The sequence below is a fragment of the Toxotes jaculatrix genome, chromosome 1 (assembly GCF_017976425.1).
Source record: "Toxotes jaculatrix isolate fToxJac2 chromosome 1, fToxJac2.pri, whole genome shotgun sequence".
NCBI lineage: Eukaryota > Metazoa > Chordata > Actinopteri > Toxotidae > Toxotes > Toxotes jaculatrix.
The window spans coordinates 29,219,496-29,242,000 of record NC_054394.1 but is presented as its reverse complement, the minus strand read 5'-3'; the positions used below and the strand labels follow the sequence as shown (position 1 = coordinate 29,242,000).

At 41.2% G+C, this 22,505-nt stretch overlaps 3 protein-coding genes across 4 annotated transcripts in view; all 3 read left to right on the top strand.

The window, feature by feature from the left end:
- The first annotated feature begins 275 nt into the window (after positions 1-275).
- Positions 276-5,788, top strand: htatip2 (HIV-1 Tat interactive protein 2). Its single transcript, XM_041057673.1, has 7 exons — positions 276-461; positions 1,022-1,211; positions 1,316-1,423; positions 2,610-2,747; positions 2,883-2,944; positions 4,476-4,711; positions 4,858-5,788. The coding sequence occupies exons 1-6, from the start codon at positions 337-339 to the stop codon at positions 4,690-4,692; spliced, it is 840 nt and encodes a 279-aa protein (XP_040913607.1). The 5' UTR covers positions 276-336; the 3' UTR covers positions 4,693-4,711; positions 4,858-5,788.
- Positions 5,789-6,784: 996 nt separating this feature from the next.
- On the top strand, positions 6,785-8,584 carry LOC121183413. Of its 2 annotated transcripts, none has more exons than XM_041040477.1 (3): positions 6,785-6,847; positions 6,956-7,017; positions 7,140-8,584. In XM_041040477.1, exons 1-3 carry the CDS (start codon positions 6,798-6,800, stop codon positions 8,555-8,557), a joined length of 1,530 nt encoding a protein of 509 aa, XP_040896411.1. In that variant the 5' UTR covers positions 6,785-6,797; the 3' UTR covers positions 8,558-8,584. The 2 variants fall into 2 exon arrangements, with proteins under 2 accessions (XP_040896411.1, XP_040896419.1); XM_041040485.1 differs by having other exon boundaries at positions 6,801-6,847; positions 7,137-8,584.
- Positions 8,585-10,267: 1,683 nt separating this feature from the next.
- prmt3 (protein arginine methyltransferase 3) overlaps positions 10,268-22,505 on the top strand; it is a 43,080-nt gene continuing 30,842 nt past the window's right edge. The window contains exons 1-10 of the mRNA XM_041034865.1: positions 10,268-10,313; positions 10,573-10,702; positions 11,362-11,444; positions 11,535-11,584; positions 11,767-11,872; positions 12,923-13,088; positions 13,614-13,755; positions 15,575-15,640; positions 17,149-17,270; positions 20,341-20,440. Coding sequence (XP_040890799.1) covers positions 10,292-10,313; positions 10,573-10,702; positions 11,362-11,444; positions 11,535-11,584; positions 11,767-11,872; positions 12,923-13,088; positions 13,614-13,755; positions 15,575-15,640; positions 17,149-17,270; positions 20,341-20,440 — 987 coding nt within the window. The 5' untranslated portion in view covers positions 10,268-10,291. The remainder of the gene's footprint in view (positions 10,314-10,572; positions 10,703-11,361; positions 11,445-11,534; positions 11,585-11,766; positions 11,873-12,922; positions 13,089-13,613; positions 13,756-15,574; positions 15,641-17,148; positions 17,271-20,340; positions 20,441-22,505) is intronic.

Sequence of the window (22,505 nt, the reverse complement as noted above, 5' to 3'; positions counted from 1 at the left end):
AAAAAAAAAACTGTAGGTGTCCTGTAAAAGGGGCTTTCGAAATCCAAGTGCGCATGCGCACATGAAGCGTTGTCTATAGTGCACAATGAGGATGGGAATGGGACATGTGAAATTGCACGCGTCCCTTTCTGAGTGGTTTATAAGCACATCATCCAAAAAAAAAAAAAAAAAAAAAAAAAACCATTAGCAGTCTTCCGGTGGTCCCGTGCCGTTTAAGCGACGGTGACGATAATCTCTGATTTTTTTAAGCCTATCAACGGCGGCAGGAAGACAGCGCCTTCTGTAAACATGAAGCAACCAGGAAGTGCGCCAGCAATTTAATCGTTGCTCTTGGCGATGCCTGTTCTGAGGCTACTGGTCACCACCCTGGGAAAAGCTACCGGGCTCTTCACCCTCGCAGTTGTTGTCATTGCAGTGGTTCTGAATTATTTCGACGACTCTGATCCGGTTAAATACACCAGGTAAAGGATCGCGGGGGTCTCTGTTAGCTTTCATGAATGCTGGACTCGGCACACACAAACGTTAATTTAGCTGCTATCTAACACCAGACACATGAAACGGAAATGCGACTATAACCAGGATAAAAGTTAATGGACCACCAGGGTAAACATCACAGAGACGCAATAAAAAAAATAAACTGATTTGACCGAGGAACGTTTCTCGGTTCCTTGTGAAATCAAATAGTGAACGTCAAACCAAATTCCCTTAAGAAAACCGTCAATTTAAAGTTCCGTTTCCTTTTGGCAAACGTACTTACCGTTTACAACACAAGTATGACTGATTACTGGATTGTTTGCATTGTCTAATGAATTCGTCACAAACTGCATCCTCTACATAGCAATTTTATACATTTTTTTTGCACTTTATTATTGCCATTCAACAAGGTGGTAAACAGTGTTTGTGCAACATGTTTTTCATTTGCGCTCATCACATGCATAAATTCATACAGTTTGTTTGATTTTAGTATTACCTGCACTTATGCATGGTGCTAACAGAGCAGTCAATTTGTTGTGGCACACAGCATGGCTGAGGACATGAAGACCCTGGAGGAAAACTTCAGACAGCAGAATAAAAGCTGTTTTATCCTTGGTGCCTCTGGGGAAACGGGTAAGAAGTTGCTTCAAGAGCTGCTGGAGCGCAACATCTTCTCCAAGATTACGCTCATTGGAAGGAGACAGCTCACCTTCGAGGACAAAGCATATGAAAACCTGGTTAGTGGGCTGATCCTCTAGATAACAGATAGATTTTTTTTTTAAATAAGAGACACCATTATCTAAGATTCATCATGTTCATGCTGTGTGTGCTGTGCCTTCAGGTACAAGAGGTGGTGGACTTTGAGAAGCTCGATGATTATGCTGCTGCCTTCCAGGGCCATGATGTTGGCTACTGCTGCCTGGGAACGACCCGGGCAAAAGCAGGGGCTGTAAGTTCAATTTACTGAATCCAATGTGGGCACTTCACCAGTGAATTAATTTAGGTTTTACTGTTGCACTGTATATCACTTGCGATTAGATGGGCTTATCGGCCAATAGCGATAACAAAGCAATTTGGTGTGTAACAATGACTAAGCAATTTCTTTGCAATTATCTAGCATCTCCACTAGAGCCTGAAAAAATGTGACCTGCCCAATGTATTTGCCTAACAAAACTGTATTGTATCAGTGCACATGAAGGCCAATAAATAACAAATGCAGGGCAGAATGCTAAAGATATGTCTGAGGTAATTTAGAAACACATGGTATCATACAGTTCATACGCATCGGTCTATCTAGTCCGCACTAGTCTGACCCAAAACGTCTTCCCAGACAAACATATGTCCAGTTGCCTTCGATTCAATTTTCAAAGAGAGAACTATGACCTGGATGAATGAGAACATTCACAGACATGGTATCATACAGTTTGTTCATGAGAGCACTGACAAGTATTGTCGATTGTAAAATGTCCTGCTTTTGATTTTGATTATAGTTCTTTAAAAACTAATTTAAGGGATCCTAATCAAAAATGTTTACCTTATGTGTTTGCATAAAAAAATGAATACTGGTCCCTCAAATATCAGCATCAGTATTACCCTCCCAAATGCAGTATTGGTAAGGCTATAATTAAAAAAAAAGATTTATTATGAAGGAGCAGTTATTACTGCAGCATTTTATCCTCAATCCATAAATCAATAAAAAGTAAATAACAGTGTTATTCAAGTGTTTGACATTACACTTATGGATAAACTAATACTGGAATAATCATCACAGTGTTGCTTCAAGACTGATATTTTTTAAGGGATTCAAAAATCTCAAGTTAAAAATGTTGAACTCATGTTTGTTCCATTTAGTCAAATGTGGCAAACGTTTGCTCGCTGTCGCTCATTTAGTCGTAACAGTACAACAGGTTACTGCAATATGATCATTTTATCACAATATTATTATATAGAAAGATGATAAACAGTTCTGAATTCTTGCTCAGCCATAATTACAATACATTTCTTATTCAAACCTGATTTCATTGATAGTTTGTTCTAATTAGCCTCTTTACTTAATGTAATATGAACATGTGAATTTACTACCACAGGTCAGCCGTTGTCAAAATACGATTTTCTGTCTCTCTTTTTTATTTCAGGAGGGATTCATCCGCGTTGATCATGACTATGTTCTAAAATCAGCTGAACTTGCCAAAGCAGGAGGCTGCAAACAGTTCCACCTGGAGTCCTCCAGAGGAGCTGATAAAAACAGCAACTTCCTCTACCTCAAAGTCAAGGTATTTTATTTCCTTTGACCACTGCATTTTACAAGTCGTCTTTGTCTAAAGCTTCTGAGTGTCTCTCAGTTCTCTTAATGAACAGTGACACAAGAAAATCACTAAAAGATCAACATGAATGGATTTTTCTCCCAGGGACAAGTGGAGGCAGACATTGAGGCACTGGACTTTGACAGATTTGCCATTTACAGACCAGGGTGAGTGATCTCATTTACTGAATTTAGAAGTATTCTGTAAACGAATGACATCCTGTCAACTAGGATAATACCAAATATTTTCACATATAAGTGCATCCAGTGTGATGATTCTAGTGTCCCCGTGACATACGTCTGTATTAAAACATTCTTGTCCATATTCATCAATGGGTTTTGTTGGAATAACTTTAAACTTGCATGTAAAAAAGGGGGAAATCACAACCAAGTTAATGTTAACAAAACACTATTCAAACCAGGCAAATGCACACATAGGCCTTTAATAGTTGTTAAAGGAAAATACATAATGGCATGTTGTAGGCCTACATACTATAGCCTAGTTCTGTAGAGTGCAAGCTCAACAAAGACTCTTAAAAACTCAAGCTCAAAGCAACAAAAAAGTGCATTCAACAAGAAACCCGGAGGAAGGCATTTCAAAGCACAATAAATTAAGTTCGTTTCAAAAACGATAAATAAAAATAGCACAGCGTGTGAACCATAGAGGCAGAGGTTCAGAAAAATAAAACTTTCTTTGTGATGAATTAAACATGATTATCACAGCTGCTTCTAGACATTTGTCTTTTACACTGATTTCACATTTTAATATTGACATCCCTTAAAATACACAAGTGTTAAATGACACACACAAACCATAAACACACTCTGGTGATGTGACTGTTATTGCTCTGCAGAGTGGTTTGTCACAGTGTCTGTTTTGAAAGGTCTTTCTCTGGGTTTCCTGGTCAGTGCACTTTTTTTTTTTGTTGCTTTGAGCTATATTTTTGTGAAGGGTCTTTGTTGAGCTTGAGCTCTATGGAACTAGGCTACAGTATGTAGGCCTACATCATGCCATTATTTATTTTTATTTACCAGCTGTTAAAAGCCTGTGTTGTTCCAACAGAAACCACTAATGAATATAAACAAGAATGTTTTAATGCAGACATATGTTACTACAATCATAATACTGGTGTGACTGCAAAGGGTTAAACTGAGCTTTTATGATGTGTTTCAAAGGAGATGTCAAAATATCAAGATATATTTTGTGTATCGCAATATGGCCTTCAAACTATCGCAGTATTATTTAAAGTCCATATCACCCAGGCCTAGTGTTGTTATGTTGCAGCCTTATGCTAAATAAATATGCTAAATTGCTAATATCTGAAGGACTTTGAGCAGGTTTGTTTCAGCTTCTCCCCTACTGCTACTTTGGCACTTCGACAGCTCACCAAAAACTTCATCCAGTAAAGCAGGGCAAACACAATGTGACTTTTGTTTAAAATCATGGATGGACCATAATGGTGTGGTACAGGCCATACAAAACATGTGATCCGATCCGCTTACAGGATACAAAGTGATGATTGTACTTGATTATACCACTCTGTCCTCATTTTAGGATGACATATCAAGATTCAGTGTTGTTAATCTGCTAATCACCCCCAGTGAAGAAAAATTTATCTGTTCTATGAATTGCTTGTCTACAATTTAATAACTCTGTACACTCTTGAAATCATCATTACCTTCATGTTTTTCTGAACAGGGTTTTGTTGGTGGACAGGAAGGAGAGTCGGCCTGGCGAGTGGCTGGCCAGGAAATTCTTTGGTGCCTTTTCTGCTGTGTGCTCTACGTCCATGTCCATCCCGATCCACGTGGTGGCAAAAGCGATGGTGTCAAACACTCTGCTTCAACCTGAGCAGAAGATGGAGATCCTGGAGAACACAGCCATCACCAGTCTGGGAAAGACTGCTGGGAAATAAGAGAGAGTGAGAAATGCTGGTGAGGCAGTGCATCGTATAAATAGGTGGTTGCTGTGAACATTTGTTTTAAAATCCTGACCAGGATGAACTGTCAATGTCGAATTTTATTGTGACCTTCTGTGTGACCTATGGCACCAAACTGCTAATTTTGTTTTCTCTTTTCAGATCATTTCAGCAGATATACAGAGGTGACTACATGCTACAAACACTCATCACATCATCAGGGTTTTCACAGTACTTGAACATTTAAATCAATTTGTGTAAACATTTTGCTTATGTCAGAAAACTAAAGGGTCTTTAGGCTTTTTGATGTTCACCATTTGTGCTCTGAGACAACACATTGAATCACTGCCTTAACATAAATCTGTATGTTTATTTTGCACTAGATTCATATATTGGATGTTTTTAAATCAGGAAAATGTTTCCATATAAGCTATATCAATATAAAGAATATCGGATATCTGTATCTGTGCTACACCTGTATGATTATATATTGCATGTATACATATAAACCTAATCTATGCTATGCTATAACAGCATAGCTTTAACATGTTGATGCCATCAATTGAAGATATGAGTTTTTATGATACCAGAAGTGGAACAGTTTTGAATAAACTTTATTGATACTGAATTTTGTCCACGTTTCTGAAGCTAAAAGGTGGTCCTCCAATTTAAATGACCAATGTAGGGTCTTAATTTGAATATGGTCAGTTCTATTTTGATGATGATTAACAACGACTATGATGAATTTGAATGTATTAGCCCTCATTCATTTGTTTATTTTTTATTTATTTTGTTGGATTAGCAATAGCAATGTCAAATATACAGAATACCATGTAAACTTTAGTCACTGGTGAAAAAAAGCGTGTGTGTTCATTTGCATACAGATCAAGATATTTAATGGCTGCAGACAGACCAGAGCATGATTACTGAATAATGTTACACTATCAGCTTGTGTTCCTGCTGACTTCTAAAAAACTATTTTTAAAGTTTTTAAATTTTTAACTTTTTTTTAATATATATTTCTTCTTCTACTCAAATTAATTTTATTTTTCCATTTCCATTTGTTTCTTGATGCATTTCATTGCCAAATGTAAAGCACTTTGCCTGTGTGTTTGAGAGATGAAATTCAAATAAATTTCTTTTTTTTCTCCTTGATCTAGCAGCTCCCCCTTGTGACTAATCGTGGTTACACATGAATTCTTTCTCCAGCAGGTTTTCCTGAAACTAGGCAATAAAATTTACAAGTCATTTCTTCTGCTGCAAGATGGAAAAAAAATCACTAATGGTGTTCATACATTTATTGTAAATAATAACATGAATTATGGCTGAGCTGCTTTGGTTGCAGGGTCCTGGTATTGTACATGCTGTCACACGTTTCATGCAACTTGAACCTAATGGAGCCATCATTAATGCTATTAGTAGCACCTGTAGTTCTCCTGCTATGACTAAATGTCTGCTGTGAAAAAGGACAATTAGGCAAAGAAGCTTAAAGATAAATTAGGGTAAATGTTAAGTTATGAGTAAAGTGCTCTTACAGAAGTCACTCAGGGAGATCATTCATTCACTTTAAAAACAGTGGCCCTCTGTACACACTAATGGACAGTTCAGCTCTGGCACAAAGTCCTATATTTTACAAGTCAAAATTAGTTTTACCTTCAGACAGAAAACAGACCTTCAGTTTCAGGCAAAATGGGAAAAACCCTGAATTACTCAAAACAAATAACTTTTTATACTTAATAAAACAACTTGATACTGAATCTTCCAAGGTGAACAGGGTACTAGTCATTGTTCTGGAAGAGAACAGTCATACGGTAGCCTATTTTTATTTTTTTTGTTTTGGTCCAACTTAAAAAAACAACATAAACAACAAAATTCTCCATAAAGTAACACTAAGCAGGGTAATTTACCTCACACTGACATTGTTCTTCAGCGTTTTCATCTTGCTGCAGCTCTGTGTGCTGCCATCATGGCCATACAGCAATTAGTCCAAGATGTGGAGCAGCTGAGTCGATCTGCTGCTCAGGCTTAGAGTTAATAAATAGGGGTCGGAGTCTATGCTACCTGTTCTAACAGGTTAGCTGTAGCCTGATTTACCGTTGGGTATGGTGCTGCTGAGAAAAACTGAACAAATGAGCCCTGTGGCGTGTTTGAGGTAAACTGTCCTGTTCACTCTCACTGTTGATTGTTGCTGCTTGATATACTTGATATAATTAATCAAAATATACTTTGGGAACTTATGATCTCAACCTTTACTCTGCAGGCTGTTTGTGCTTTGGTTTTGGCTACTGGCTTGTGATGTAAATTGTGAGAACCCCCACAGAGGTACTGAATGATCTATCAATATGCAATTTTAACAGCCATTAAGGATTGATAAAGTTCTACCATAACTAGATATAGAAACAGAACATTTGTATTGTAGCTATTAATGTCTTTTGTTTCAGTAGGTTATGTCCAGGAAGGACATTCCCCAGTGGGAGTCCACAATGACAACAGAAACTATGAAAGATGGAGTGAACCCCCCATTTTCAGAATCTCCAAAGCTGGTTACAAGACATCAAACGTGAACACAGGGCAAAGTGGCAAGATTTACCCTGCTCAAGAAGATCACACCACTGACCCTAAATCATCGCAAATTCAAAGCCCTCTTCCTTATGCTGTTATTCCTGAAAGGCAAAATAGCAATGTTCCAAAAAGCAAAGTCACCCATTTTGAATCTGGCTTCAACACAGGATCAGTTACACAGGAACAAAGTGCTGACACTTTTCCTGATGGCGAGAGGATTCATCAAGCAAGCTCCGATTCTGTAGTCTCCTCTGGTCCGGTTCAGTTTCCACTCCGTATATATCGTGACAGAACTAAGTCAAAAGGAGGTCTTTCAACTGTTCAGGTAGACAAAGCTCCAAGAGGCTTTGGACCCAACAAGAGAAAGGGCCTCATTTATTCACAAAGCAATACAGCAAGCCCAAATATTCCAGCCACCAAGTCTAGTCTGAAGTCTGAGTCTAACAAGATTCACTCTGGACCCAACATACGTCCTCTATATCTACAGAAATCCCATCTCACAACATGGCCTGAGGTGAGTCGGTATCACTCTGCACATATTTTTCACAACAGAAAAAAATCTTTTCCAAAAGTTTTAAAACCCATTGACAAGAGGACGGACTCCATGGTGAAGGGACATTCTCCTGGCAGAAATTTAGCAGGAAAAGTTAACAGGCAGATGCCTTATCCAGTATGGAGTCCCAGGGCCTATGACAGTGATGTGATGTCTGAAGCAAAAGGATACGCCCATGTCCGGCACCTCAAGCCTGGTTTTGACAAAACAAGGCCCCAATGTAGTTTGGCATGCAGAAAGTTCCTGGAAACTTGTTTTCCATATGTTAATCAGAATCAAGGCAGTTACAGCCATGATTTAACAGAACTGGGATGTGGTCTTGGTGTTCAAACATCAAGTGAAAGGAAGCTAAATCATAATTACAAACCAGGAAACCAACCCAGCAGCTGGCATCGTCTCCCACCAGACAGAGCACACATCCCTGTCCAAGGCAAATTTAAACCTTTCCAGAGACTTCCTACGAATAACAATCTCTCTGCTCACACCAATTCATCAGACAATAAAACAGCTCCCACTCAGACATTTGCAGGGTCAACCCTTCCTCCTAGTTTGAACTCCACAGGTATGAATTCAACAACTGTCCCCTCTGTCCCCGGAGATCTGAGCACCAAGCCCCCTTCATCCATGCAGACACGGGACCAAGCTGATCTATCGCAAGCATCAAAGCCTGAGGGTCAGTCTGGCGGTGCAGCAGAAGATAGACCTTCCCTGAATCTAAACAACTCATCACCCGGGAGTTTCAAATAACATTAAAAACTTTGTTTAAATAGTGAACTTGTGTTTTCATTTTTACAGAGCGGCTTTAACAACCTTAAATCATTAATCGGAACTGATAAACGACCAGTTTGGAGGACACTTATTGTAATTAGCCTGATAGGTGGGTTTCACGTGACGTCACGACGCAGCGGCACGAGGGCGCCAAATTCAGCCGTTAGCTGACTGAAACACTGACTGAGAATCTACCGTGTGAAAAAATGTTTTGTGTAGTTCACCGGTGCTCAAATCGTTCCAATAGAGAAAAAGAAAAAGGCTATTATAGGGTACCAAAAGTAGTCACACACAAAGGTGAGAAATATAAAAAACTTACAGAACAGCGCCGTTAAAGGTGGATCTTAAACCTACGTCTGCGGTGGGGAGGAGCAGTCTGCTAATGCCAGTGTCTGCAGTGACCACTTCGTCAAAGGTATGTTAGCTAGCTAACTTGGATTTTGTGGCTGTGTTTATATCATTAGGTTGTCGCTTAATGCTCATTTACATAGTAATAATTATTAAGTTGCCGGTAGTCTAATACGGACTTCATTGGGACTTTTTAGGCTGCCCTAGCATTTTAGGGGACGTTGACCCAGTAGTCCAAATGCTATTTCACTGTCATGTCATACATTAGTATTTCTATGTAGTTGACAAATAAACCCCCTTGTATTCCTGTAACATGTGTTTGTTGACATTATAGCTGCTATTGCTAGCTGCTAGCTATACATATATGTATATGCCATGATGCTTCATGCCCACGAAAAACAAGTATGTCTGCATGCAGTGTCTTGTGTGCTGGATGCTTTGCCAATTGCCATACAAGATGGGTGGGAAGTGGAGATGAGCAGGACATTATTATGTGAGAGGACGATATCAAATCAGAGGGGAGACAGAACATTTGTACACCGCGCAGACAATGTTGTGAGAAAACATCAGATTAGTAGCATTAAAAATGTTTTTATTTCATAGTTTTCACACAGAATGGACATGTTTGTAACTCCAAAAAAAAAAGGTTCATCAACAAAATCTCAATTGTATTGTTTTTTTCATGCCTAAAGAGGGATAAAAACACATGGGAAAAAAAATCATAACTGAGATTTTCATAATTCATGCATCAAAGGGTTAAATAAATATACTCTATATATATAAAAGTGGCAAAAATATACACAATCACACATAACAACAGCAGAGAATAACAATGATATAAAATAAAAACAATATAATTGTATTATTTAATAATAAAAAAATAAAAGAACAATATCCAAAAAAATATAGAATAAATATTATGAATAGCACAAATCCTTCATCACACAAATGAAAACAAGCTAAAGGAAATGTAATTATAACACTATTGCACTGGATTTTTTTTTTCACGTGGTTGTGCCGCCCCCCATGCTAATTCTACAGTTCTCATAATGAAAACAAAATATTGTATGGTTCAAAGCCAATAACAATTTTAATTGTATTGTAAATTCCTGGAATGTATGAAGGTAAAATCAGCTGAAGAACTGTCGAGGTGTGTACGGTTGTATAGTTAATAGACCCAGAATGTTCTAATCTTTACTTTAAACTGAAATTTATGTTAATGCATTTTAGTGTAATAATAAAAATAATAAAATATTTTGGCGACATCTAGTGGTGGACACGTGGAAGCGCCTGCTCTGGCTTTGCCCGCCCCTTCTTTACGTCGCCAAACGTCACCAGGAAGTCCAGTGAAACCAAGGCGGCAACATGGCAGAGTACACAGACCCACGTGAGTGTTGTAAATAGCAAATTTAAATCCCAAAACTGAAGTTTTTAAAAATGCAAGCGCGTATTTTGGCTAGCGACCATTTCTATTGCCTATATACTTTCAGAATTTTGTGTTTTGTGGCGTTACACGACGCATTAGCAGCCTTTTACCGAGCCGTAGTTTATCCGAGGAGAGAAGTTAGCTTACTGCAACGCTGCCGAAGCGAGTGTCTAACTTCGTGGGTCTTACACGCAGCTGTAATCGGGTTTTATTTCGACAGGCGCCGATGCAGCTGCTGAGGAGATGCCCGAGCTTTCTGACGGTGATGATGATGACATTGATGAGGATGAAGAGCAGTGGCAGTGGATGGAGGAGGACAGTCAGCCAGTTACCTGTCTGTTCTGTGACAGGTGAGATGGCTTTGCACAGTCAAACCTTTAACTTGAATTGCACCCCTAGAAAACACTTGTGGTGGTTCTTGAGTCTGGATTTGCAGTCATTATATCTGGGTTTTGTCACAGTCTTACTTGGTTTTGGTTGTAGAGATTAAACCAAAACAGTCCTCCTAGGACAGATTTTGTCTTTTTAAATTGAAGCTAATTATCAATGTGAAGACATACAGTTGGGATTTTCTGTCCAATAATAACCCCAGGTCAAAGTTTGGGTACCTCTACACTTTTCTGATATACAGTCTATTTCAAAATCACAGAAAAAAAATCATCAGAGGAACTGGATGGGTAGTTATGACGCTCCCTACAAACACACACTCTCAAGTAGAATTTCTTAAAAAGGTTGAACTCTAATTACTTAATTATTAAGTATATTTTTACAGAGTGTATAACAATAATTCATAGTAACATAATGAATTAATGAACCTAACCTGGAACCCTGAAAAAAAGAGGGATGGATTCACCAAATAAGTAATTACTGTTTCATTTTTTAATTATTTAAGTTCATGAAATAGAAAGTAACAGCGTGTTAACATTTGAAGAAATGTCTGTTTGCTGCAGAGCTTGTGTTCGCACATATTCACAAGTATAATGTTTTAGACTTTGTTTTTGTTTTTCAGGTTACTGAGCTCTATACCTGCCACTTTGCAGCACTGCACAGCTGAGCATCATGTCAACCTCATAGATGTGATAAGAAAACACAGTAAGTAGACACTGAAGCTCTGCGCCTCACTGTGGAATCTGAAGATTATTTGGTTGTGTTGAAATGATTCACTCTTTTTGTCCGTCTTAGGTTTAGATGACTACGGATACATAAAGATGATCAACTACATACGATCAACAGTAAGCGCATTCCTCTTTCTGTAAATCGGCTGGTCTCAGATATGGTTTAACACTAGAGCTCTGCCTTACACCTGCCACTTTTAGAAGTTTTAAAAGTTCAGAGAACATCTGCATGAAGATGGTCAAGAAACTGCAACACAATGGGACAAATATTTTTTCCCTAAACAAATCTGTTTTTATAGAAATGTGATGCGTCCTGTCTGACGGGGCTGCCAGACGCTCCCTTACCCTGGGAGAGCGAAGACTTCCTGCGGCCGATCCTACAGGACGACCCCCTGCTGCAGACGGGTACGATGACTCCGTTAAGTTTGATGGCACAATTTGGGTTTTCTGTTACTCAACAGAAATGTCTGTCTTGTTAGACACATCATGGAGCTGGCTCATAAACACAAATTCACACACATTTAGCAGACTGGTACTTGTTGGTACTTTTTCACAGTTTGTCCTGGGTCTCAGCTCTGATACAGAACAAAAGTAAAGCGTTCAAGTTTTGGCCACATTCATCTGTCTTTGAGCCAGGTCAGGAGGACACAGGCAGGTTTCTCTATTCTTATTTTTTTGATGGGAAGTCAGTGGGTGGGGGCCTTCACATAATGTTTAGTAAAATTCCCAAAATCATTTGTTTGTTTTTGTCTGTTTTTTTTTGTGAAGCCATTTTCTTTCACCCAGCTTCAGCTGCTTATACTGGAGTTAATGATATGTTTCCAAGATCCCTTTGAAAAGGAGTTTGTAGGTGCAGAGAGCGTTAGTGGAGTGGAGCGACAGATTTTCCGGCTGAGGAAAAGTGAGAGCGATTTATCTTATTTGGCCGTCAGCCTGTCTTTTGACTGCTTTGCCCTGGCTGTAGAATTTGGTCCCTGTGCCCCCTGTGCAGTGCCTTTCTCACTGTATGATTAGTGAGCTGCAAAATGGCAGCTCCAGAAAGAAGCCCTTGGTCTGTGTTGATGTTTATGATTGATATCTGAGCGTTTGCTCTGTTTAGAGTCGCTGTAAATGTGTGACTGTAACATCATTTAATGTTTTGCCATATCTTGGCAGGAAATAGCCATTGTTTGGATCGGTTGCTGTTGTTGTTCTTATTGATTACACCTTGTTAAAACCCACCAGAAATCTTGTGGTAAGTAAAATGAAAATCAGAATTTAGGTTAGGGTAGATTCATTTTTAGATATGACCTGGATAACTGTCTGATTCCACATCCACTTCATCCACTTTCGGCATACGCTCTCCTGAGAGCCACTCCAGCTTAAATCTGTGTTTCTCACTGTGTTGAGTCTTTGTGTTCAGCCTTTATGTTTCACATCCCTGTGTGTGTCTCCCCCTCCCTGTGTTTCTGGCAGACCCTGAGGAGCTCTGTGGCACTGAGGGGTCGAGCGTGTCAGTGTGCCCGTTGTCTGGGGCTGGTTCCCATAATGCACTGCTGCAGAGGGCACAGGCCGCTGAGGAGAGAGCCCGTCAATCAGAGGAAGCGCTGTCCAGAGCCATGGACGACCTTCACAAGCTCAAGTCAGCGATGTTTCTTCATTTTCATGGTTTTTATAACCGCTGTGTGTGACAAGTTTGTCCTTTTTGGTTATTTCTGGTCAGTCTTGGGAAGGGTTTTTTTTTTTTTTTTTTGAGAGCTTGCAGTATTCATGGCAGTATCTTGAGTGTGTTGCTTTACTTCTGTGTGCTACCGTCCTGTGGCCAGCAGGGGGCCACAGTGAACCCAGTATTGCAGAAACATCAACTAGAATACCTTGTGAAAGAAGTTTAGAGCAAGGGGAAAGGGGAAGGGAAAATTCCACTGCAGCATGGAGGTGAAAGTGAGGAGGGGAGGTAGGAAGGGGGGCAATAAGGGAAAATTACAGAAAGAGTGAGGTGGGGGTGGGAGGTTTGGAAGACACTTAGAAAGATGAATGCCTCCCATCTCCTCCATTTACTGCTACGTCCTGCATGAAGGTTGTGTGTGCTTTCTGCTTTCTGGCCACTGCTTTCGTCCCTTGTCCTAATATGAGAAGTTAAGCACAGATTTGTCTGATGTTCTTTCAGGCTGCTGGCTCAGGGTTTGGTGCTGAATGCAGAAACCAGCAGATCTGGTAACCTGGGCACTGTGGCCGAGCTCAGAGAAGACGAGGACGAGGCCTACTTCAGCTCCTACAGCCATTACGGCATCCACGAGGAGATGCTGAAGGTCTGAGCTCTGCAAACACACACATACACACACACACACACACAAACGCACACCGACCAGGCCTGCAGGTCCCTTTACAGTCTTGTGAGTCACTTTCCCCGGACGCAGCAGTCTCTGCAGAGAAAAAGTGGGCTCATCAGCGTACGTCTTGGCTGAAAGATTTCGATGTAGCACATAAATGAAAGTGATCATCTTTATTCACACATTGATACTGAAGATGAGACATTTTCTCAGAAGTGACAAATCAGCAATAAGTGCTGAGCTCTCATGTGAGACACCGGCGTTGCCGCTGCACAGCGAATTCCCGAAACGTGGAAATTAATTTTTACACTCCTTAAGCGCTGAAACCTGAAAGTGTCAGCAAGCTGAGGGGGCTGTGTGTGTGTGTGTGGGGAGGGGGGGGGCTATCTCCTCCCTTCATGTTGCACTTGCACCACTGCTTAGACATATTCCTTTTGGCTGTCCTGATTGGTGCTAAGCACCGTTAAGTTTTGCGTCGTGTGTGTGCGTCAGGCTGTAAACTCCATCATAACCTCAGGAGGGGCCGAGAACACGTGATGGGGGTGTTGGGGAGGGGGGTGGGGTGCTTTGCAGTAGAATGTGGTCAACTCTTAACTCTCAAGTTGGTGTGAAGAGCATCACCTATGACGCACTCTGCAAGATAGAAAGAGGGTGACGTTCTCTGAGTTTAATGTGCGTCACTTCCGTTTCAAATTAATCTACTTTTAGTAAAAAACGGATGCTGAATAATCAGTGCGACATGAGGGACGTGAGAAAGTGTCTCCCTTTGTTTCATGGATCTAACCCGTATGGAAATTTTATTTACTTATTTACAAGAGTTGTTAAGTGTGCCTTGAAACAATGCACACGTAAAAATACCTAATACTAATGAGAGGGGAGACAGAATACAAAATATTTGCTCTTTGCATAAACTAATTCAAAGATTTAGCTGAAACTAATATCAGGCGTCAGGTGTCAGACTAGTTTGACAATTTGAGAGCCTTGTTTGAGGTAATGCCACAAACCTCCGACAACATTTAAATCACATGAACAGCGTCGGTCAGAAAAACGGCAATTTGATATTTTCCTCATGTCATTAAACCCAAAGTCTAAATGCTGTTTGACATTTTTCTACAATAGAAATATTTATTATAATATCAGTATTTGTTATGATAATCAGCCCTGACTTTGGTTATTGTAAAATTGTGATTTAGCATAAATGTATGTTTTCCTGTTGTAGCTTAGCTTAGTGCAGCTGGTTCTGAGTGACGTTACTAATATTTTTTCCTAAACTTTTTTTGTTGGAACCATTAATTGAATAGAGCCTTGAATAGAGCCTCCTTTATTCCACTGTATCTCCTGTAAGTCATGTTACTGTCATTTCAACTGATTCAGTAGCTTTTCCTCCTGAGAGGAGGTGCTGGGGTCTGTGGGCAGATTTGATTGGCAGGTTAATTAGCGAGTCCTGACCTGACCTCCAGTAGGAAAATACCTTCCAGTTGTATTTATCTGATAAATTTGCTCTTAAATTTCCAAGCATCCCGCACAGTCTTTTAGGATCTGCAGTTATCTGAGCCTGTGCATAAAAAAGCTTGATGTTCCCAGCTTTGAGATGTTTTTTTTTTTTTCCCCCCCGAGGGCGGTGATAAGACCAGTGTTGATTCAACCTTATATCACAGCATAAGTGTTCTAATACAAGCAGCTGCATTACTTACAGAAAACAATTGATCTGCAGATGGTTAGAGTTATAGCCCTTCTCTTTATTTCAACAGAGTCTTTTTTTGTGTAATGTTCTAATTTTTGAATTTTCTCTCCACAGGACAAAGTGCGCACAGAGACTTACCGCGACTTCATGTACCGCAACCCTGAAGTGTTCAGAGACAAGGTGAGCTGGCTAAGCAAATGCAAATACACAACAGGGTGTGTGTGCATTAACGCATGCGTAGGTGCGAGTTAGCTGGTCGAACGTACAGCAAAGCCTGTTAACAGACACAGCTGTGTGTGTTTTGCAGGAAAGACATTAACAGTGATGGCGTTAGATTTAAAACACGGTGTGACTTTATTAGCACCTCGAATGTCAACTGCAGAATACTGATAACAGACGCATGCAATCCACCACCAAACCCATAAACTGCCCCCCTCGAAAAAAATACCCCTTACAACTCACCCCCACCCCTCTCTTTTCCATTGCCTTTAGTTGCAGGAAGCAGTGGCCTGTATCATGACCATCCATTATTTGGGCGGCTGCTGGTTAGTGCTGGGATGAGGCTGTAGAGGGGGGAGGCAGGTTGTGTTGATGGGGACGTACATTATCCCTGTCAGGGCGAAGCAGTCAGCAGAGGGAAATGTCACCTTCTACAGGAAGTGGTAGATGGAGAACAAAACAGGATATTCTTGTTTCAGTACTGTTAAGATTGGGTTGTGGGGGGGGGCGGGGGCATAAATGTGGCTGAGCAGTATAGAAAGACGGAGAAAGTAGCGAGAAATTGTGTGTTGTGTCAGCAGTGTGTTGGCGAACCTCTGTGAACCCATAAAGGCAGCGGGATGTTTGCAGGGACGTTAGAGTTGCCTTAGATAGAGACACAGATAAACACAGTGTAACGTATAGACGGGTGTACGGTGACTGCAGCTGTGCTGCTGTCATTTAACACCAGTTGGGGGCGAAGATGAACAAATTAACTGTAACCTATAGGAACCTGAAATAGAGCTGAGTAAAAACTCAACAACAACAGTGGCTGGAGTGGAAAAGTTACTTTAGGAACCTGAGAATTTAGGAGCAGTTTCCAGTGGTCTTCTTTTTTTTAAACACTAAATGAGAAACTTAACATCCCCTGAAAATCTTGTTTTTAACCTGTCGTGGTTTCATGTCTCACCTTGCTCCCGTGATGTACAGGTGTGGTTCAGGACCTTGTGATGTCACTGTGGGAGCAGTTTACAGTTACAGCTGAGCAGAGTTCTGACCACGTCCTGTGTGGTCAGAGATGAAACAGGCTTGAAATGATCATCCAGTCTGATGTTAAATACTGTACTTTGACTGTTTTTTATAAAGTCATAAAGCACTCTTTCTGACATTGCTGAATAATTGTTCACAGGCCTTCAGGAAGGCTCCTTCCTCTGACCATGGCTGATGATTGGACTGTTTATCTTTCTCTCCTAATGACTGTGTGGCGACAGCAATTTTTCCTACTTCAGGCTGTGTGTTGAGTTGTTTTGGAATTGATTCCATTTTCTCACCCAGCATGTCACTGCCCAGTCACAGACAAACCACCTAAAGTGGTCACGAGTCCCACTGACACTTTTTAACCACCTGCTTCTGTTTATGGGAGCATTTTTAAACTCGAGCATGCGTCTGATAAACTTTCCATATTTGGAATATACCCTCCTGTCCTGCAGGTGGTGCTGGATGTGGGCTGCGGGACCGGCATACTGTCCATGTTCGCTGCTCGCGCTGGGGCCAAGAAGGTTATAGCAGTCGACCAATCAGAAATCATCTATCAAGCCATGGACATAGTCAGGTGAGACACTCACATTACAGTCAGTCGCTTCTTGTTTAAAACCATACTCAGATACATTGGAGGTTAGTGCAGTTTTTCTTGTGGTGCTGCAATGAAAAATTACTTCCGTCTCATTTGACAGTTAACATGCTAGCACATTTGCTTACTAGCAGTAGTTCTAGCTCAGCTACACCTGCCAGCCGTGTGACCCTCGCCGTGGTCGTCATAGCAGGGGAGGGCAGGTCTTCATCCCCGTTTGTGCGAGAGAGGATTATGGGAGTGGAGGTCTGTGTGACCTCGAGCCACCTTTTATTTGTTGCAGCTGGTTGACTTCAATAGAGCTGCTGTCAGTCGCACAGCCGTAACACACATAATTTACACCTGAGCTCTCTGACTCATTCGCCCCACGCCTCCTCTCCCCCTGCAGCAGCTACTGTCCGAGGCCTGCAGTCGCACACACACACACACGCACACACACACTCACTCACAAACAAGTGGATGACCCCCTGTTGGTGCCTTTTAATACAGTCGTCAGTCCAATTTCAGGTGCTGTGTGTTTCCAGTTTTCCGGCAGCTGGTTCTCCACAGTGGAGTCCATTTACCTCCACCAGAGCCTCGGCTGTCCCCACGTTTACCTGCAGCCACTTCCTCCATCACTCCCCTGCCTCTGAAATGCATTTTTGAGTTAGGGGCCATTATGACTGCTATTATTACCGTTATGTAAGAGAGTGTCGTATAAGCAAAACAACAGGGTTTGCTGAAGGAAAAGGACGTTTTAATTTTACAGCCCACTGACTCGCTGTTGGAGTGTGTGTTGGCATGCAGGCTGCGTCGCAGGTTCGCCAGCGGTAAAGATTCAGCTAAGGAGAGATGTTGTAACCCCCACCTCTTTCCTACACACTCACACTCACACACGTGTACACACACCACATGTACATGCATAGTGAAACTCCTCTCTTGGGTCCGTTTCAAATCTACTTTTGTCTTGGGTTGTGACTTTAAATCTCTTATTTCTGTGTGTTTGTGTGTGAATGTGCACAACCGTGCAGCTGGCCTGTGTGTGTCCGTCACTTTGTCTCGATGTTAATATCAGGATTGTAATTAAAGTGGCTCCTGTTGGTTGGGCAGGAGCATCCATCTCCTGTCTCCACTCCGTCGCCAAAGTTTAAATGAAAAGCTGGATGTGACTTCCTTCCTTCACAGTCACTTCCTTAATGGATAATGTCTAAATACTTTTTTTTTTTTTTTTTTAACATGGCTGGGATTGATGGATTATCCAATAGAAAGCTTTGAATTGTGACAAAAAGACAATATTTTATGTAGATGTATGAAATTCAACTTTCAATGGTGATATGAACTAAAGATGGACAGATTATCAGTTAGAGAAAGCTGATTAATGTCTGCCAGTCAGTAACACTCGTCATAAATACATGTAATCCAGGACAGTCTGGCAGAAGTTTGTTTTAAATGGTTTCATTGAAGTTTTTGTCATCATTAATCCCAGTAATACAATTAAAATAAAACCTTAACTTCATGTAAAAGAAATCTTTATTTTCAGTTATTTAACTGTTCCTGTTTGAGTTCATTAAAAAACAGCAAGTTAATTCTTAGAAACCAGTTTTTAAACCTTATTTTTATCTTTTCTATTGCTTTTTTTGTTGTTAACCGAAGGAAGTGTATAAACCTAAACCAAGGCCTGAGAGAAACTCAACAACCTACAACACATATTGGTGGATATTGAAAATCTTAATGATACTGACAATTCTGTATCTTCATTCTGTTTAGTGAGAACACAGATATCATAATTATGAGAAAAAAAACCTGACAATGGCCTAAATTTACCATCACATGACACCAGTGTTTTGAGAAACTCGTTTCCTATGACAAAATGTATAACCTCTCTCTTCCCACCTCTCTCTCTCTCACACACACACACACACACACACACACACACACACACACCCCGATACAAAGAGCCTCACAGATACTGACTCTGTCCCCAGAGTCCTGACATTGTCCTCTAAATTACCCCAATAATGAGATTACAGTGTTTCCCTCTTGTGAAAGGTAGAGGATTTGGGAGGGGGGGGGGGGGGTGTTGTGTGTGTATGTGTGTGTGCGTGTGTGGGGTGAGGGTGGGGGTGTTGGATTCTGGGAGGAGGTGATAGCAGCGGTAGCAGTGCAGCAGAGAGGGGAGAGACAGTTCAAGATAAGGATCGCTGCTACAGAAATGCACTCTGGGCCGCTGTGAATAATTGTTCTGTCCTCGGTAACATTAGCTGTCATGATAATGGAATATTCACAGAGATTGATACCCACACTGGCCGGTCTGAAAGGAAGGATCATTTAAACAGCAGCACTGATCTTACAGTTCCTACCTGGGCCTGTAGGCCTGACACCTCTGTAGGCCTCCAGTTACAGTCCCTACCCCCCCCCCCCCCCGCCCCCCCCCCTTCACTACATGGCTCAGGAAAGACTGGAAAGCAAAGAATATGCTCGTTTATGAAACATGGAGAAATTTATTGTTGCAGAGTTTGGGTACATATCTAGATTAATACTGTACATCATCCAAAGTCGTTTGTAGTTAATATGACTGATGTTCTTCCCAGCTGTCTTGTCCCCGTATCTTGAAGGTCCTGAAGCAGCACTCATCACTGTTTTCTACATTAATAAGAGGTCAGATGACTTTGTGTAATGTGAAAGTCTCTCAGTGTGATGAGCCCACAGAGAACTGTCACCTGACTCTGCAGTTCCCCACAGCTCTGTGGAGTCTTTTCAGCTCGTTTCGGTTTTTACTGCCTGGAACTTTACTGCTTTGGTTCACTGTCACTTCTCTCGTCAGCAGCTGGCAGCTGGGCAGCTGTTTTCAGTGAATAAGCTCTGATAAATCCAGCGTGTGATACATGACAATTAATTGCCCTGATAGGGATTTGCGGGGTTTGTGGTATCCACCTATTTGAATAGTGAGTGTACAACACAGCAAAACTACAACACGTGCTTTTGAACCATTGGTTTGTTGAGTGCAAGGCGGCGTAAAAATTGTTTATGATCCGTGTTTCTGAGTTCTCTGACTCTTGCTTCTTTCCCACAGGTCCAACCAGCTGGAGGACAAGATCACTCTGATCAAAGGCCGCATAGAAGACATCAACCTCCCTGTGGAGAAGGTGGACATCATCATCTCAGAATGGATGGTCAGTACAAATTTACACATGCATGCACATGTACGGGAGTGCCAATCAGGTCGCAGCCTTCTGCTCCTGAAGAGTCATTAAAAAAAAAGTACTGGTCCTTCATACTGTGAGAGGTACTTTAGTTTGTACCCCTGTTAATTGAGATCAGACTCGACCTCAGCATGAGAGATCGTAGAACCGCTATTTTTTTTTCTGGATCTTGAAATATATTCACATATACTTTCTACCTTTTCTGATGCCAGTATATTTGCTTACATGTGTGGTGTGAGACTAGGAAGTTATTTCCCGTCCAACAGCAGAGCTCTTCTCACACATATGCACATATAATCAAAATGTAGAACATAACATCCGATTGGTCCTTTACCAGCCAATCAGTGAGCAGAATCCAAGGTACCAGCAGCAGTGATGCATGTTTTAAACATGGCTTAAACAGGGTTAAACTCCATCATGAGCTCCTCTGAATACCAAACCAGGAAGAGCAGTCTTCCTTCCCCTTGATGGCCATTTATCAGGGAGATTCTCTGTGGCGATACAGGCGGGACGGCCAAAGTTGAACGCACCGCTGAAGTCATCCTTAATTCATGAGCATCCCGTATCTGTCCCCCCTCCACCTCCCCCATCCATCGTGAAACCCCAGGGTCATGAGCAGGGGTCGCCAGCCAGAGCCTTCCCATCCCCTCACCAGGGAAATTGAAATTCGGTGGGTGACGTGCCAGTGGAACGGTGAAGGATAGGGGGCGTAATCTCTGATGACACTGGCTCACAGAGCGCTAATAAATCTAAGAATCCTCCAGTCACTTCTCATCACGGCAGAGATGGCAGACATTTCTCAGAGAGGCCGGGACTTCAAAAGCTGCCCTCCAATCTGCCTGTGTAAAATGGAAAAATGACAGTTGTCACAGGAGTAGACTTTCTTGCCAGTGTAAATGGCTGTAGACTGTATTAAAGTTAAATGGCTTCGTCCTACGGCCTGGTAATATCTTATTATCTCAGAGAGATTCTGGAGATGTCATCACTCTAGTATGTGAGTATGACCTATAAATCACTGGTGCTGTGTTTTAAGAGGTTTTTTTTTTTAAGTCACATATTTTACCTTCTTTTTGAATCTCCTAAAATCCTTTAATTTCCTTTAATGAAATGGTAATTGTTAATGTTAAAAAACTGAGCCCTCGTTAATTACTGAGTCTCTAAAATAACCTAAATTTTCAGATCTAACAGTTTTACCCATGGAGTCATAGGAAACGACGCTTACATATAATCCTGGTAACATCAGGCCTGTTTTAAGTTACTGCAAATGCAAAGCGAACATCATCACCTGCTGGAGCTGGTTCAGCTGGCTTGGACTGAGGTTAGCACTGACCATGGCTGTTAAACATCCAAAATGGGTCAACAAAACTGTAGATCAGTTTTAAATATTACAGGGATCAATAGAACAAGAAGGAGCAGCCACAGCCGCAGCTGGCTGTTAGATGAAGAGCTGCAGTCAACTCCTAAGCGAGGTAAACAACTCTGATTACTGTGTCCTGCTGTGAAAATGAAATCATATTGTGGTTGCTCATGGTTGGTGGTTGGTGTAGCTCCTCCCTGCGTTACGACCACTCATCCTTGTCACTTTCAACTGTAAATTTGGCAAAATTATGGAAACAAAACAAGATTAAAATGCTGTATCTTTGTGACTTTGATCAAGGTTTAATACCTTGGCCTGACAGGGCTTTAATGCATGCCTCTGGTCTCATCTGACCCTGCTCAAAATACACTCAACACACACACACACACACACACACACACACACACACACACACACACTAACACAGATTGGAGGCTTGCTAAGGCCATCAGAGAATGGCCTAATTGGGTCAAAGCAATAGCAGGGATGCACGGGGGGAATTCTGTAACTAAGAATAGATTAACATCCAGCATTTCTTCTCTGCATAGACACCACATGCTTTGTAGTTTCTTGGAATAACACGGCTGATGAAATGAAGAGGAAAGGGATTAAAGGGAAAAACTCAATTGTAAGACCAGAACTGAAAAATATACTTTTCCCATAGCTATACTCAAGTTA

What these genes read in the sequence shown, in the direction of transcription:
- LOC121183413 (XM_041040477.1), top strand. Translation starts at nt 6,798, where the DNA reads ATGGTGCTGCTGAGAAAAACTGAACAAATGAGCCCTGTGGCGTGTTTG. An exon ending in AGCCCTGTGGCGTGTTTGAG is followed by an intron (nt 6,848 to 6,955) that starts GTAAACTGTCCT and finishes TTTACTCTGCAG; the next exon opens with GCTGTTTGTGCTTTGGTTTT. An exon ending in TTGTGAGAACCCCCACAGAG is followed by an intron (nt 7,018 to 7,139) that starts GTACTGAATGAT and finishes TTGTTTCAGTAG; the next exon opens with GTTATGTCCAGGAAGGACAT.
- htatip2 (XM_041057673.1), top strand. Translation starts at nt 337, where the DNA reads ATGCCTGTTCTGAGGCTACTGGTCACCACCCTGGGAAAAGCTACCGGG. An exon ending in GATCCGGTTAAATACACCAG is followed by an intron (nt 462 to 1,021) that starts GTAAAGGATCGC and finishes TGTGGCACACAG; the next exon opens with CATGGCTGAGGACATGAAGA. An exon ending in ACAAAGCATATGAAAACCTG is followed by an intron (nt 1,212 to 1,315) that starts GTTAGTGGGCTG and finishes CTGTGCCTTCAG; the next exon opens with GTACAAGAGGTGGTGGACTT.